This window comes from Prionailurus bengalensis, chromosome E4, assembly GCF_016509475.1.
Source record: "Prionailurus bengalensis isolate Pbe53 chromosome E4, Fcat_Pben_1.1_paternal_pri, whole genome shotgun sequence".
NCBI classification, from domain to species: Eukaryota; Metazoa; Chordata; class Mammalia; order Carnivora; family Felidae; genus Prionailurus; species Prionailurus bengalensis.
In genome coordinates this window covers 63706968-63724112 of record NC_057360.1, presented here as the reverse complement: position 1 = coordinate 63724112, position 17145 = coordinate 63706968, and the positions used below count along the sequence as shown (strand labels likewise).

At 61.8% G+C, this 17145-nt stretch overlaps 1 protein-coding gene across 3 annotated transcripts; it reads right to left on the bottom strand.

The window, feature by feature from the left end:
• Positions 1-52: 52 nt before the first annotated feature.
• On the bottom strand, positions 53-16777 carry NECTIN4 (nectin cell adhesion molecule 4). Of its 3 annotated transcripts, none has more exons than XM_043568721.1 (9): positions 16369-16777; positions 7614-7973; positions 5570-5860; positions 4509-4629; positions 3477-3625; positions 3082-3238; positions 2566-2653; positions 2104-2178; positions 53-1813 (listed from the first exon to the last, which is right to left on the bottom strand). In XM_043568721.1, exons 1-9 carry the CDS (start codon positions 16445-16447, stop codon positions 1589-1591), a joined length of 1545 nt encoding a protein of 514 aa, XP_043424656.1. In that variant the 5' UTR covers positions 16448-16777; the 3' UTR covers positions 53-1588. The 3 variants fall into 3 exon arrangements, with proteins under 3 accessions (XP_043424656.1, XP_043424658.1, XP_043424659.1); XM_043568723.1 differs by having other exon boundaries at positions 2578-2653; positions 16369-16774; XM_043568724.1 differs by lacking the exon at positions 2104-2178 and having other exon boundaries at positions 2578-2653; positions 16369-16776.
• Positions 16778-17145: the final 368 nt, after the last annotated feature.

Below are 17145 nucleotides of genomic sequence, written 5' to 3'. Positions count from 1 at the left end.
GAGTTGTTCAAGGCTTACACAGCTCAGGGGCAAGACAGGAACCAGGCAGAACAGCTTTTATCTGTTTATTTAAAAACAGAATATCATTTTATATACAAATATGCACATATTTACACAAAATGTACACACTAGGACCCCAGATCTTTGGGCTCCACATCCAAAGTCCTGAGCTGGCCAGGGAGCAGGGGGTGAAATCCAGCTGTTTTCGGGCCAAGTGGGGTTTGGGTACAAAATCTTGGCATTCTGGCCGAGTGTGTTTCGGGTGGGCAAGGCAACAGTGGACCGTTTCTAACCCCAGCACCCCCCCACACACTGCCAAAAGAGCCCCAAGCTAGTGACCCAGAGTTCCCTGGGGGAAAGGAGACATTCTTGCCTCCAGCGGCAGCTTTGCCCCACCTGACCCCCCCCTCCCCTGGTCTGTAATCACGACCCTTCCTCCCTCACACCACCTGTGAACCAGGAGCCCTTGTCACCCAGTCCCCGCACCCCCCCCCAAGGGACCACAAACAACTGGGGACGCAACTAAGAAAAAAGACGCAGTAGGGAAGGGACCGGGGAGCCTCTAGGGCCAGGGACCCCACCCTGTCCTGCAGCCCCTGACCGAGGGGCTCACACCGTTGACTCAGACTCCACAACTCCAGGCTCCCTCCCAAGAGGCTGCCTAAATTAAAGTGTCTTAGCAGGAACACCTTTCAGAACCATGGGCGTTGGCCCCCTGCTGGGGTCTGAGCACAGTCTCTCGGGAGGGAGGTGGCTGACCAGTGGCTGACTCCCAGGGTTGTCGGCTAATCATACTCCAAGCCGTCCAAGCAATAACAAACATCCAGAGGCAGCGCAAATTTTCTTTCAAAGACAATTTGAAAGAAATTCAAATTTTTGTGTCTCGTATTAAAGTATTCGGAGCAGTATTCCCTACAGAAACTCCCCCAACAGGTCTATTTATAGAAAATAGGCAGGTGCAGCAGGGCCCAGAGGCCACCAGAGGCCACCAGAGGGCCAGGGGCTTCTTCCTGAACAGGGTTAGCCTGGCAGGCCCCTGAGCTGGCCGTTCACACTTGCCCCCGCTGGCTTTCAAGTGGAGGGAGCCCAGCTCCCCAACTCAGAGGAGGCCAGAATCCAGCTCCGGCCTGTGCACCTGGGTCTGGCCCACCGTCTCCACCTCTCGCCTCCAACCTCTGCGTCATTAATACTGCTCTGGGGTCCGAGGAGATAACCTGTGCTTACGGGTAGAGGTCACGCAGCCACACGACGCGCCAGCAAACCCACCGCAGTTCACTTGGACGCTGACATGAAGCACGGGCACATCACCCCCGCACACGCACAAGGTCAGCGAACGCTCACACATGCACACGGTGATCTGCGTGCATGCACACACACACACACACACACACACAACAGGGAAGGACTCAACCAGCAGAGCCCCCCCCCCCACCTTGGTCGAACAGAGGGGCTGGAGGAAAAGGTAGAGCAGTCGGGATGGGGAGCATCTTCCTGAAGAAATAGGGTGTTTAGAGAGCCCCCTCTCCCCGAACAGAAATCCCCAGGTCAGCAGAAGGAGCCAGGCTTAGGGGACGGAGGCAGGCCTGGGTCAGACCAGATGCCCCCGCCCATTGATGTAGATGCCATTGCCCGTGGGTTTGGCCCGCAGGGTCCCGTTCTCTTGGACGAAATGGTTCATGGCCTGTTTGATGCCTTCGTCCCGATCTTCCTCCTCCTCTGCCCGCCCGGAGCCTGGAGACAGCAGTTCAGTCTGGGTTTCAATCTCCCTCACCGTGGTCAACGTCGAGTAACTACGGCCCTCCGGCTCTTCGCTCTGGACGCCAAGGGCAGAGGGCAAGTCAGGACCCGAGGCAGGGGAGCCAGACGGGAGGGGGGCCGGGTGGGGAGCCGTAGGGTCAGAGGTCAGGGGCTCAGACACGGGGGCCAGGAATGAGCGTCAGGCGCGGAGTGGGGGGGAGGAGAGCCACAGGTGAACAAAGGCACAGCCGAGGTGCCGGCCCGAGACAGAGGGTCTGGTGAGGGGCGGCTGGCGCGCCACATCCCCGAGCAGGAGAGGGGCCTGAGGACAGTGGTGGGGACGCCGGTGGGGCCGGGGGGCCTCACCATCACAGAGCAGCTACTGTTGTCCTTGAGACTATCGGGGTGGCCCTCGGCTCTCAGCCCTACACTCTCCTCCGGCTGTGGGGCCCGGACACGGGGGAGGAGTCAGAACAGGGCTCAGCCTCCTCCGTCATCACCTCTCCCCTCACCCGACCTGTCCACCTGTCTGCCTGTCTGCTCTCCCTGACGCCCGTCCTCGCCCCCCCCACCCGGCCCCACCCTGGAGCCAGGGCTGACGGCGGCTTCCCCGAGCAGCCCCCAGGGCCAGTGCTAAAGGGGGGCCAGGTGGACCCAGAGTGGACCCCAAAACAGCCCTACCCCCAGCCCAGGCCGCGAGTCAGTGGCCAGACCTGGCCGAGGGCTGTCTGTCCTCCTGGTCTGCAGAAGGGCCCCCCGAGCCCCCCTTCCCCCCACCTCTCTTCCCCACCCTTCCCCTCCCCCAACCCGCTCCCAGATGCACCCGACCTTGGCACACACCTGGCTCCTGGGGTCCGAGTGATGGGAGTGCAGCCTCCGGATGGAGTTCTCCCGGGTCAGGGTCAGCTCCTCCTCACTGGGAAAGACACGCCCTTGTTAGGAGCTGAGGGTACTGGTGGCTCCCAAGGTGGGCAGGCCGAGAGCCTATGTGAGCCGGGGCTGGAGGGTGTGGGGGCTGTGCTGTCCCCCCCCTTCCCCCCCAGTGTGAGTGGCTGCAGAGCGAGCGTGAGCCCCGCTAGGGTGTGTGTGCTTGGGGATACCCGGGCACGTGGATCTGGGCTTCCCTCCCCACTCAGCTGTGGCCCCAGCGCCCTTGGCTCCCCGAAGGACCCTGCCCAGCTCCGGTCCATGATCTCCCCAGCCGTCAGCACCCCTGCCCGCCTCCCCTCTCTCCTGGGTGCCGGGGCCCCCACCTCCCGCTCCGCCCGGCCGGCTTTGCCCCCAGCTTAGCTCCGCCGCCCAACCCCCCCCCCCCCCCCCCCCCCCCGAGCGGCCACGACTCACTATTTCTGGGTCATCTGCTGAGCCTTGCGCCGATGGTACCGGGACATGAGCACCACCACCACCACCAGCAGGAGGAACAAGAGTGCGGCGATCACGCCCACCACCACCACTGAGGCCGACACCAGGTTCACCTGCTTCCCGGGGGCCTCCTGCGGGTCTGCGGGAGACAGGCCTCGGTCTGGGGTGGCTGCCCACACCCCCGCCCTCCCCAACCCTGCCCCCGGGTCCTCCCAACACCCCCCCCCAAACCACCCCCTCAGCCTGACCCTCTGCAAAATACACGCGGTCCAGCCCCCCCCCCACCCCCGCCCCCAGCTCACCCTCTCTGTCTGTCACCGTTGCCCCTCCGGGCTCTCGGCCGGGCCCCCCCGCCCCGTGTCTGCCCCGGTGCTCACCAAGGATGTCCACAGTGACCCGGGAATCCCTCGAAGAGAGCTCGTTGCTGACGTGGCACACGTAGATGCCGCTGTGCTCGGGGGTCAGCGGAGGAAAGCCCAGAGTGTCCCCTTCCGCTCGTACCCCGCTGGGCAGAGGCCCGTCCAACCTGGACGACAGGGAGGCTGCGGCGGCCCGAGGCTGCCCCCACCCAACGTGCCCGGGCAGCTCTCCCCTCCCGCCCCCGTGACGTCACCCGAGCCGCTGGCTGTTCCCACGGTGCCCCTCCCTCCCCCGGGCAGGTCTGGGCAGAGGCCCCTGCTCCCTGCCGCCCAGGCTGACCCGGGCACCCCCCCCACACACACACACACGTCACCCGGCACTGGGTACCAGGTAGACACGGTATGAGGTCCACACCGCAGGACACCCTGTCCCTCTCTGGGCTCAGACGGACTGGGAGAGTGTGACCGCACGCCCCCACACCCACGACATTGCGTGGCAGGGGACCTGAATGGAGCCCGGGGCACGCACGAGGCCTCACGCACGGTTCATCCGCTCACGTGTGAGAATGTGCCTGTCGGGGGCTCACACACGTGTGCACCTGACCCCTCCCCAACCCCCTGGACACCTGAGACCCGGGAAAAAGCCAAGGAACCGGCAGAGGCGGGCGGCTGGCACTTCTAAGGTGCTTACAAGGGTCTTACAAGATCACAGCAGTGCCTTTTTGTCCTCTCCGCCTCAGGTACTCACGTAAACATATAAAACATTAATATTTAAATCTCGCGCTATGTCTCTCGTGTGAAGAGTTAGGGGGAAAAGTCAAGGACTTACTAGCTTGTTCCCTCCCAACGACCGCGTGCATCGTGGGCCCCCGGGTGCAAGCCAATCGTGATATTTGGTGACCACGCGTATTCTTAAGTGGGCCTGAACACGTGCCCCACTTTATCCGGGGTCCAGAATATACTGTCCCAGCCCCTAATGAGGACACGGCAGCCCTGCGAGGGAAGGACCCTGGCCGCAAGCGAGGCCCTCCCCCCGGGCCAGGCCCTTACCGTGTCCAGTTGTACGAGGGAGAAGGGTATCCCTCGCTCAGGCACTTGAGGGTAGCCCCTTCTCTGCCCACCTGCCACAGCTTTTGGTCTTCGAGGCCCCTCACAGAGGCCTCGGTGAGGACTGGAGTGGGAGGAGGGAGGAGGAAGAAGGGGAATGAGGCTTTCCATCATCTGCTCCTCCAGGGGCCCCCTGCTCGGGCCCCACCCTGCCCTTCTCTGTCCTTCTCATCTGCTTCCAAACCCAGCCCAGCCCAGCCTGGCCGCCGGGTCCTGGCCCCCCGGCTCCCGTGTGGAGCTCTGAGCTCAGAGCCCACTGTGGTTTGTCTGGGCAACGAGCCTAGAAGTCCCTCGGCAAAGAGTCACGCTTTTTCGGAATCCCCTGTGGTCCCCGGCATAGTGCTAGTCACGGAACAGGTGTTCTGTCAATGCTCCCTGATTCTCCAAAGACGTAACGACCCTACTTGTCTGTACATTTCCTTGACAAACATTTGTCGAGGGCCTACTTGGCGCCAAATGCTGGGTTCGTGGGAATAGAAAACAGCCCTGTGCCCGGAGAGGCTCTGAGCTTAGTGCTGGGAAAACAGTATCTGCTGCGGACTGAGGACCATTCAAGCACTCGGCGTCGTGTGAGATGCTTCGCGTTCGTGGTTTCTAATTCCCATCGGAACCCTGTAAAGTTCGTATAATTATACTCCTGCTGCGGAGGAAAGTGAAGACGGACAAGATTGACTAACAGCCGGTGCACGGCAGAAATAGGGCTTGTCCGACCAGAACCAGGGTCAAGCTGTGGGGCCCGAAGCTGTCTCTCTTCGTGTGCGTCACAAAGTGCTTTCAAGTCTGCGTTTATACCGGATTCTCCCAACAACCCTGTGGCGTAGGACAACCCCCTTGGTAAACAGGACACCAAAGGCCAGAGAGGTCTGAGTGATCTGTCAAGGTCATCCGGGACGGCCTCCTGGTCTTCTACCTTTGCACTAGGGGTCTCCCGGCCACACAAGGCCGCCTTTCACGATCCAGCCTGGCCAGACTGGTGAGTCTCTACCCAAGATCCGAGTACTCACAGGCCACTTGGAGGATGTGGGTGATCCTTTGGTCCTGCAGCAGGCCCGGATGGGACACCACGCAGGTGAGTGGCTGCCCATTCATGCTGCGGCTGGGCACCAGGTGGAACTCCGAAGTGACAGCAGCTGAGCGGGAGTGCTTGAAGGAGCGGCTGGTCGCGGTGCCCTTGACCTCTGTGTCCCAGGTCACGCTGGGGGCTGGGCTGCCCTCTGCTGTGCAGGAGGCTGCCAGCGTCAGGCCCTGGCCTTCTTCTAGAGCCGGACCAGGGTTCAGGGAGGGCAGGGGAGGCACTGCAGGGGGGGAGGAGGCAGGGGTCACGGTCTGCACACCCGTCAGGAGGCCCTGGCCCGTCCCAGCTCGGTCTTGCAAGGAAACATTTTCAGGCCCTGTTCGTTGTCTTATCTCACCAACGCGGACACCACCAGATGAGTGGTAGGCTTTCAGCTTTCTCCATTGTTTTGATTTTTAAAATTTTTTTGACAATGAGCAGGGATCATTTTTTAATAAGAAATGATGAAGTAAATAAAGAGCTGACCAGACAACATCTCTGTCCTAATAATAATAGCCAGCACTTAGTGAGCACTTATTATGTGCCGGGTATCGTGCTAAACACTCGATCGATGTTATCTCATTAATCCTGCCGGCCTGCGGGCCAGCGAGGTGGGCATCCCTACCCCTGTTCTACAAGTCAGGACACCGGCGCGTTGGGGAGGTTAGAGGATTTGTCCCAGATGGTCAGCTGTTGGAGGATGGGGCCCAGATTCACACTCAGGATTTTCACCCCCCCCCCCCAAGGCTAGTGTTACTAAGTTCCACGCAGATAAAGGGAAACTGAAGAAGGTTCTTTATTCCTATCTTCTTGACACGAACAGCTCAAGCACAAAATGCAAAGGCCTTAAGTAGACCATAGGTCTAGGGCATCCATCGACCACAAGAGCCCACAGCGCAAAATGGTGGTTTAAAAGAAAGGTGGGGGCGCCTGGCGGGCTCAGTCGGTTAAGCGTCTGACTTGGGCTCAGGTCACGATCTCACTGTCCGTGAGTCCGAGCCCCGCGTCGGGCTCTGTGCTGACCGCTCAGAACCTGGATCCTGTTTCCGATTCTGGGTCTCCCTCTCTCTCTGACCCTCCCCCGTTCATGCTCTGTCTCTCCCTGTCTCAAAAATAAATAAAACGTTGGAAAAAAAAAATTAAAAAAAAAAAAAAAAGAAAGGTGATGGTGAGGGGCGCCTGGGTGCCTGAGTTGGTTGAGCGTCTGCCTCTTGACTTTGGCTCAGGTCATGATCTCACGGTCTGAGATCGAGCCCCGCATCAGGCTCTACCCTGACGGTGCAGAGCCTGCTTGCTTGGGACTCTCTGTCTCCTCTCTCTGCCCCTCCCAGGCTGATGCACGGGCTCTCTCTCTCTCTCTCTCAAAATAAACAAATAAACTTAAGGTGATTGTGATCTCCAGCCACATTCACTGAAGGTCCAGACCAGGAAAGGTAGGAGCCCCACTGGTCAGGCACAGCCACGCCCGTTGGGGGCTGGGTCCCCGTGGTCCATATCCCGGCCCCACATTTTAAAACCGTGGATGGCCAGGGAGGCTGCAAAGGAGTGCCTTTGGTAGAACCACTGCGGGAACTAGTAAGTGTAGCTTCCAGAAGAGGAGACTGGGGGCTGGGGTGGGCGTGGGGAATGGCAAAGGTCCTCAGCTCTTTGAAAGGCTCGCGGGCAGAGGCGAGAATGAGCCTGTGCCACCTTGCTTCGGAGGGCGACAGCCACCAGGGAGGGTGGTGCAAGCCAACAGAAGAATGTTCTATTACGTGGACTCTTCCCCCAGGCTGACCGCTGTGTGCGTGGCAAGCTGCTGAGGTCACTCGGAGGGAATTTCTGGATTGGGTGGGAGGATGGACTGCGCCGGGCTCCCTCACCCCTACGGGACGCCACCTCTTACTCCCGCTCGCCCGCTGCCCCACGCCTCTCGGCGCCCCCCACCCCTGCTCTCGCCTGCGAAGCCGCCGGCCGAGGACCTGGTGGCCCTGTGCGCCCCGCACCCCACTTACCCAGCACGCGGAGCCGCAGCCGCGTCTGGAAGCTGCCTGCGGGGAAGGTGCTGACGCGACACTCGTACTCGCCCTCGTCGGCCTGCACCGCGTTGCGCAGGAGCACGGCGCCGTCCAGGGGGCTGCGTGGGGGCGGCGGCTGCTCCACGCGGCCCTCGTAGGCCGCGCTCACGTGCAGCCCGTACTTGGAGTGCAGCAGCGCGAGCTCCCGGGCGCCCTCGCCCGCGTCCACCCGAGCCCACGCCACCTGCGCCACCTGCTCGCCGGGCCCCCCTCGGTAGAAGCAGGGCAGCTTGGCGTCCTGGCCCAGCACCACGGTCACCGGGTCCGAGGTCTCCAGCTCGCCCGCCCGGCAGCGGCCTGCAGGGGGCAGAGAGGAGCAGCCTAGATTAGGGGCGCGGCGGGAGCGGGGGGGGGGGGGGGGGGGGCACCGGAACTCCTGGAGCACTTTCTGCTTGCCAAGCGCGTTCGGTCCATTACCTCATTAGATCCACACAGCATTCCCGAGGTGGGCGTCATTACCGCCATTTGACAGATGAGGAAACTGAGGCCCAGAGAGAGGAAGTGACTTGCCTAAGGCCACGGGGACGCCGGGTGGGAGAGCCACACCCTCTCCCAGCCCAGGAGTGTGTCCTGAGCCACCGAGGGGAGAGGCGGGAGGCTTGCAGCTGGAGAGAGCCAGCCTCCGCCCTCAGGGAGTTCCCAGTCCTCTCACGGAAATGGGGTTTGGGCGCAGAGGCCGGGGAAGCCCTGGGCAAACTTTCGCAGAAGGTTCAACCCACCAAGGAGGGGGCGGGGGCGGGGGCGGGGGCGAAAGTGAACGCTTTCAGGAAGCGTGGCCAGGAGAGGAGGCAGGGATGGAAAGCAGCTGGCGGCTGGGATGGGGCACGTAGGGGGCGAAGGGGCCCTTCGGAACATTCTTTTCATGGCTTCAAGATGACCGATCTGGATTCCCAGAGAGCAGGCCTTCTCTGTGGGAGGAATGGCCGCAACGGAGGCTCAGAGACAGGAATGACAAGTCACTGAAGACAGAAAGGCCCCCAGGTCAGAAGCCCAGAGAGATGAGGTCAGGGCAGACACCCAGCGACAGGGTCAGAACGGTGGCGAGCGACCCGGAATCAGAGGGGCAGAGACGGGGACCAGCAGGGAAGGGCGAGCGTTCTGTGCATCGACAAGGACAGCACGCAGCACCCAGGGGCATCTATCGGGTCACCTCGTTTTCAAAGAAGGATCCCTTTCCTGTCTTGTCCTCATGGAACCTGAGGTCTGGAGACACATTTTGTGGACGTGTGTGGAAAGGCGTGACGGTCTCTGAGTTAGTGCTCAGGGGTGTGTTGCAGGCCACTTGGGGGATGGGACAGTCACCGTGGACCCGAGTCCTGCGGGAGGGCCTCGTGCATGAGCTGGGTAGGACCAGGAGGGGGAGACCCCGGAAAGGGATTCCAGGGGAGGGACCCGGAGGGGTGGAGAGGCTGGCTGGCTCAGGAAGCTGGGCGGAAAGAACGCACCTAAGGCAGGCGGTGTGCGTCCAACAGGACAGGCACGCGTGCTTGGGCCTTGCACACCAGGGGAAGGAACTCATGGGGAGCCATCACTGCGGCAAGAGGCCAGTGGCTGTGTGCCCTCCGGCTGGAAAGCAGGGAGACTGAAGCCCCGAGACTCTCTAGGAACCCTTCACACTGTGGGACAGGGAGGAGGGGACAGTCCTGGAGGACCCTCGGCAGGATTTGATCACTGACCAGAGAGAGAGAGAGAGAAAAGAGAGGCCGGGCAAAGACAACTCCTACCGGTTCCAGGATGAGTGACGTAGGAGGGGGGCGGGGCCTGGGGAAACTCATGGTCCAGGAGGAATAAATAAATTCGTGGAATAAGGCATGTGAAACGCAGGGCCGGGGGCAGAGGGAGGGTTCTCTCTGGGAAGCCAAGAGCTCTCTGCCTTGGGATGTATGTATATCCAGCAACTCCCCGCAGCGCGCAGCCCCTGCCTCTGGCCACACATGCCTGGCTCACCCGGGCCCCTCCCGGGAGGCGCTCCTCCCGGTGTCTGGAGGGATGACTCCTACTCAGCCTTAGACTCCGCTTAGACAACGCTTCCTCCGCCACCCCACCCCCACCTCAGGCAGAATGAGGGGCCCTCGCTCCCTCCTGCCCTAGCGCCCTGCTCTGACCTCACCACCGTACTGTATCCCCCCTGGATTGCGTTTGGGCGCTTCCCGTCTGCCTGTCCCGCCGGACGGAGCTGCCCAAGAGAGGAAGCTGGGTCTCACATCACATAGGGAAACACGGTTTTCTGACTTAGGGCTCAGTGGCAGGTGGTCTGCCCTCTTGGCACGTAAGGGGACCTCGATGAATGTTTATTGAATGAATGTTAATGAATGAATGAATGAGAGAGAGAGAGAGAGAGGGAGAAGAAGGAAAAGGTAGAGAGAGCAGGAATGAAACTTGGGCTGGGCTGGGCAGACAGGGAGGGGGTTGGCATGGCAGCCCGGGATGGAGGCAGGCTGGGCTGGCTACCTGGGTTCGATGCCAGAGGGAACAGCTCTGACCGCGCACGGGGAGAAGGCCGGGGCTGGACGGGGCGGTTATGGAGGGAGGAAGTGGTCCACTCGGGTGGACCAGAGGGCTCCGGGGAGGCTGAGCATAGCCCAGAGGAAGGGGGTCCCGTGACCCTGTGAGCAGGGGCGGAGGGAGGGAGGGTGCTGTCGGGAGCTGGGAGGACCCGAACGGGACGGGACAGACCTGCAGGGCCAGATACCGGGGCCCTGACCTGCCTAAGCTGGTGTCGGTCCCACCCAGCCCGGCCTGGGAGTCCGGCTCACCACCCGCACCCCTCCTTGGCAGGGAGCAGGGCTGCCAGGGAAGGGCTGGAGGTGGGCTGGAGATGGGGGCTCAGCCCCCAGCACATCCTCTACTTCAAGCACTGGTTTCCACAGGCACAGGGGTCACAAGCCCTGCTCCGCTGGGACACTCAGACCCTTCTACGGGACACCGTCGGATGGCGTATTTCCCATCCCTATCCCTATGCTTGCCAACCATCCGGCCCCTCTCCACAACGCATCGCCCACATTTTCCCCAACATACGTCTCCCTTAGGGCGCAACAGACCATATGCCTGCGTCGCGGTCCTCTGCGTCCCTCCCCGTAAGTCCAAGATCCCCACCGCCGAGCAACAAGCCCACGCTTCGCAGGATGAAGAACCCAGCAAAACAGCAGAGCCCTTTCAGGACCTCTCCCACAGCCCCGCATTGTCCTAAGTCCCCTATTCACCAGGAGCATCACAACTTCGGGCAACAGCCCCTCACACTTCACACACACACACACACACACACACACACACAGGGGCTGCGACAGAAGGAGGAGAGAACTTGGGCTCTAGAATCCCCATCCTGGACTAAACTGGACCCAGAAGCCCAGACTCCCAGGCCAGGGCAGGCCGGCCCTGCCTCCTACCTCTCTCCCCCACCCAGTGCCCGCCTGGCGTCAGCATGATGATGTCACCAGAGCGAAGGAGACACGCCGCCCGCCTGGTGAGGTCACCCCGCGGGCATGTAGTTGCCAGGCCGGGCCAAGCCCACGGACCCTTCTGCTGAGAACTGTTCGCCGAGGCTGGTGGACTCTCCTGGCTGGGCACTCCTCCCTCTGACCGTCCCCACCCCTCCTCCCGGGAGCACAGGACGCTGGTCAGGAGCCCTGGTGATTCAGATGCCGCCACAGAGCAGCAGGCCCAGCCACAGCCGCCACCAGCCACCACCTTGCGCAAGGAAAGAACAGGCCCAACTGGCCAGACGGGATCCCTGCCCTCGGCCTCCCCCACCCCTGGCCAGGCCCCCACGGGCCTCTTTGGGGCCCTGCCCTCTGTGTACCCCGCCCGCTCCCAGACAGGCCCTCCATTCCTGGTCTGGGTTGGCTGCCTGGGTCCCAGCTTTCCTCTGTGTGGGGGGCCTGGCCTTCGATCTCAGGAGGGGAAACTGAGGCTAGCAGCTGCAGATAACAGCGTCGTTGGGGAAGGAGGCTTTCCTTTGTGAGGGGCCTTTCTCCCTCAGTATCCCTGCATCTAGGGGTCCTGGCGACGAGTCTGTGCATGGGTCTTTTGCGTGTGAATGTCTGATGACTTTGGGAGAGGGCCTGGTGGGTGTAAGTGAGGCCGACTGCTTGCTGAACTTGGGGGTGTTTTGCACTTCTAAGGGCTCACGTGTTATCGTTAGGAAGGTGTCTGTGCTCGCCTGCCTCCAGAGACAAGAGCCGCGGAGTGGTCTGTGTGCAAGCGTGTGTGCGGACACTGTTCCGTGTGCGTGTGTGCACACTGTTCCGTGTGTGTGTGCGCGTGCGTGTGCGCGCTCCCGTCCCGCGGGACTCTGAACACAGGGTAAATGTTTTGATGCTGGTCCTTCCTGGCTTCCACGTGTCTGTCTGTCTTAGCTGCCCGTGGTCAGGGGTGGGTTGGCTCTGCCCCTTCGCCTCTGTGGCCCATCTGGAGCGGAGCCAGGCACCCCTCCCCACCTCACCCCAGACTTGAGGGCAGATTCATCTCAGGCGGAGGTACCCAGAGATGAGGTCACTGCCCCTCCAGGTGATGGGAAACTGCCGTCAAGGACTCCTCAGCAGAGCAAAACAGAGGCTCACCCTCCCCTGGCTCCTCAGGCTCCTGCTAGAAGGACTCCCCCCCCTCCCCCGACCCCCCAACCACCTCCCTCGGCCCCCCAGGAGGCCTCTCCCTGGGAATCTCTGTCAGGCCTCTGCTGCTGCCACCACCAGAAAAACCAGCTCTAGCTCCGGGCCTGGGGTGAGGGTTGTCTAGTGTGGGTTTGGTGGGAAGGGAAGGGGGGGGGGGGGACTCCTGCTTAGGGCTAGGGGGAGGGGTCCAAGCGGTCCAGGGGCTCAGGCTCCTTTGTTAACTCTTGCCTCCCCTCGCCCCACAGTGGCAGCCTCTACCAGACAGAGCTGGAATGGGTGGGAGTGTTTGGGGTAAGAAAGAACCTGGGAGGAGCCCTGAAGCCCCCCATTCAAGACAGGTGACATCAACCACCCGGCAAGCCCTTTTTTCTTCCACCCTTCCTCCCATAACCTTGGCCTTGGAGGTGCTAAGGAGCCTGGAAAACCAGGAGACTCTCCGTCTGCCTTCATCCACGTCCCTCACTTGGCCCCCATCGTCCTAAGCCCCCCAGCTTAGTGACAGCTTCCCAACCCGGGCAAAGTGCCCACCCACAGATTAGTGTCTGGGGAGGGGGGCCACACCAATCACAAAGGCAGCTGAGAACAATGGGGGGAGGACAGGCCTTGAGGCAGCCCGGCTCTGGCCCAGACACAGCTCCCAGCACAGATAAGTCCCCTAAACCCCCCCGGAGCCAGAGTCTGAGCCCGGCTGAGTCACCACAACAGCCACACTGTGGGTGGGAGACCCAGAATTCAGCTTCTCCCAAACTCCTGAGATCTTAGCCACCCCGCACCCCTAAATCCTGCCAGCCACCTCCCCCCAAAGTGGGGGCCAGCTCTGCCCCACCCCAAATCAACCCAACTCTCAGGACACCAGTTACAAAGGCAAGCGAGGAGGGGGTGGCCAGAAAACTCTGGGAAAAGTTCCTGGGGCCAGAGGCTCCCCGTCCCAGCGAGAGAGAGAGAGAGAGAGAGAGAGAGAGAGAGAGAGACGATCCAAACCACCTCCTTCACAGCCCTCCTCTACCAGGCTTGGTGGCCCGGCCCCAGTTCTGAACTTGACCTTCGCGTGCGGTTTTAGATTCAGCCCCTAGGCTCCTGTCCTCCCTTCCCTCCTGACTCAGCTCCCCACCCCACCCCCAGCCTTCTAGTCTGCTAGCCTTTGGTCAGTGCTAGAGTAAGCTTTGGAGGCCGGAAAGCCCAGGCAGTCTCTCCTCACGAGGCCTAGCTCCCTACAGTGGCTGTCCTCCTCAGTCTGGAGGACTCCAGGGCCCCGAGATGATGCTCCAGAAGCTGGGACGGTGTGCTGTGCCACAAACTCCTCACCACCATCTCTGTAGCTGGGGTCCTCTGAGCCCAGCCCCTGCGAAACACCCGGGTGGGACCAAGGTCACTGGGGCCACGGGGCTTCCCTTGTGATTCTCCTAGTCCCCGCTACCTTGGGTGGGGAAGCTAGCTTCCCTGTCTGGCTTCCCTGGGGTAGGGTAGGTCCTGCAGGAAAGGGCCTGCCCCCCTCTGTAAACAGGAACAGAAAAGCAGGGATGGGGGCCCCTCCCTTTCTAGGAAATTAACCTCAGGTAGAAAGCCGATCCTAATCCTTGGAGGGCACAGAATTCAGGGCAACCCCCCCTCCCCCAACACTCTGGCCCTACAGGACCCGATTGGGTCCAGACAAAGAGCTAGAAACTAGCATCCCACTGGAGGGGTGTCTGTAGATTTGAGCCCGTCGGCTGCAGGACAGGAGATGGAGGGAGTAGGGAGGGGACCTTACCCGGAAATTCATCCCATTAAGGAGAGACAAAGAACTATGGTGTCAGGCACCTCCCAAGCCTGGGCTCCTCTCCCTGTCAGGGGTGGGGCAGGGCCCTGGGGCTCAGAGCTCTAATGGCCCAGGAGTTGGGGAGGGGGGGCCCTGATTTGCAGCAGGGCAGGGGCGGAAGGCAGCATCCGGCATAAAGCTACCTTGGTCCCCACTGAGAGATGGACCAGGACCCTTCCCCCCCCCCCCCCAGCCATCACCGCAGCCAGACTGACGGCCTCTTCCTGCACCCAGCACCCCCCTTCGGGCAGCGGCTGGACAGGCACACCGCCACAGGACTGCAGAACTGGAAGGCCCATAGAGATCCCGGGGTCCCACCTCGTGGGCTGCCGAAGTCTACGTTCTTAGTTGCCAAAGGTCACCTAGCAAATGGAGACCAGAAATGGGGCCACAACGCAAGCCTCCTGACTCCCAGCCCAAAGCTCTTTCGGAGGCAAGACCTCCAGCATTCTGGGGGCTTCCACAGAGAGGAGCCAGAAGGGGGGGCGGCAGTGGATGTGGTCGTCAGGCTGGGAACCTGGGGCCCGCGTTGCAGGCCTCAGAGCACCCTCCAGCTCTGTGCAGGTCCTCGCAGCCATGGGGTGGGGGGGGTGCTCACCGGGCCCCAGTTACCCCGGATAATTCTGGAGTTAGGGTGCCCCCGTAGCCATGGCACCTGTCCATCGGGCATTGGGCAAGGTTGGGGTGATGCCCTGACTGCAGGAGGTCTCCTCTCCCCTTCCCTGGGCTTCTCTTAGAACAGCCTCAAGTCCTGGAAAAAGAAGGCGGGACCACGTCCTGTTTGCCACCGCATCTCCAGCATTTAGTCCCCTGGCTGTGCCCCGTGCACACTCAGATCTACTAGCCTTTAACAGACTGGAGGCTGGGAGACCCGGACAGCCACCCTGGTCTTGCTGCTCACACTGAGTCGTCTTGAGACGTCGCTTGCCTGTCTCCGTTTTGCTGTCTGTAAAATGAGGCAGTTAGAGCGGTGGCCTCTCTGACCCTTTCTTGCCATGTCCTGAGACATTGTGGCTCCATTCTTCAAGGGTGGCCAGGTCCCCCAGAAAAGCGGCTGCCGAGTTCTCTGGCCCCAGCGACCAGACCCCACCCTCTGGGCCTGAGCAAGTGAGGAGGGTTGTCTGGAAGATGGGAGTTAAGGCAGGGGTGGAAAGCACAGGGGTTGGAGCTCAGGACCCTGTGACTGGAGACTGGCCGATGCCCTTGCATCCCCCCTCCACTATAAGATCAGACAGGAGCAGTGCCCCCCCCCCCCGCCGCCCCCCATCTGTGCCTCGTGCTCCTGACAGCTTCAGCTGGTGACGGAGAAGGAATCCCTGCCAGGCCCTGCTGGACAATGACACTTCCTTGCTCCCGGGCCTATCCACACAGGGCTCTGTCTTCCCAGGACAAAGATTCCTCAGTTGCTCATTACTCTGGAAAGAGCCTAGGGAATCCCACTGTGGTGTCACTGTGCATACACATGCTTAGACACACGCACACACGCATTCTGTCCCCCACTCTGGAGATTGTCAATTCCTGTAATTTACATCTATTACATACACATTAGACAGGAGTGACAGAAGGCATCCAGTTGAGAAAATGAGGGGACAGAGAATAAAGAAAAGGAGACCACACCCTATCTAGAAGATACTCTACCCTAGACCTCCCCTCATCTAAGCATCACCGCCTCCATTAAATAGTGTCTCCAGGGAAAGAGCGGGGCCCGAGTGAAGGCGCCCCAGCTCCCCCCTTGTCTCCCAGCAGGTGCTCCAAAGCCGGTGCTGTAGGACCTCATAAAAAGAAGGGAACAGAAGGGCCCTGTCCACGGTCTGGGCATCAGGCTCCCTGCACCCTGATGACTGCTGACACCAGCTCCGCCCTGAGTCAGCCCAGCTCCAGTCAGCACTTCTGGAGCCCCGGGAGCAGGCGAAAGAGCCTCCAGGAAACCCTGGGGTGAGAGGGCCCCCCACCTGTGCCACCTCCCTGCCCCACCTGCACTGGGTCGACACGTCCACTCCCCGGGCTGAAGCAAGGCTGTGGCAGAGGCGGTCAGGGCCCCCAGACGCAGGGCTGTGGCCTGGGGCTGGAAGAGGGCGCGAAGGGAAAGAGTGAGGCTGGCCCTTCTGGGGGAGCCATCGGCAGTGGGGGGGTAGGGGTGGGAGAGAGAGATTGGTTGCTCAGTCCAGAGTCAAAGGGAAGAGAATGTTTAGGTGTGCGTGTGTCCGTGTGTGCGCGTGCGTGTGCGTGTCTGTGCTGGCTCGGGCTCAGAAGCAAGGGTCCCGATGGTTCGGGCAAGTCCTACCTGGAAACGATAGCAGCAGCAGCAGCAGCAGCAGCAAGGCCTCGGGTCCCCGCATCTTGGCTCCCAGGGACAGGGGCATCGGTGGAAAGGCAGAGCCGCCCAGTGTTTCTGACGGTCCCCTGAGTTCTCCCTGGGAGCCGGCTCTAGAGCTGGGTAGGGCGCGACCCGGAAGGCAGGAAATCGCGGAGTCCTCAGGCACTGCCTCGCCTGCCTATCCCTCCGGGGTCTCTGCTGGGGACCCAGCCCTCCTCTACCCGCCCAGCTCCGGCTACCCCCGAAAAGCCGTGATCGGGAGCTCCGAGCTCCCCCAGAGCTGCTTCCCACGCCGTGGCCAACGACGACGGCAGAAACCTGGGAACCTGCTCAGCAGGTCAGAACAGGTGCGTCTCCGGGGGTTGGGCCTGGCACGAAGACGTACCAGCCACCGCCCCCACGGCCTGGGCTAGCTAATGGGCGCCAGGGAGGGAGGGCAGGAGGGAAGGACCCGGCGGTGGTGGTGGTGGTGGCGGGGGGGTGGGGGGTGGGGGGGGATCCCATCGTCAGCTCCAGGCTTCACCGGGCAGTGTGGCAGGGGCTGGGGAGGGAGAGGCAGGGGGCGGGGGGCGGGGCAGGAAAAGGCTCAAAGAGGGAGGCACCAGGCCAGGAGGAACAGGGGCAAGGCCCTTGTGGGTGGGAAGGAGCCCGAGCATCCCACACCCCAGCCGGCCTCGCTGCCTCCCGGGGGCCTTGCCAAGTTCCCCAGTCTCCTGCAGGGGCTCGGCTTTGAAGCTGAAAACC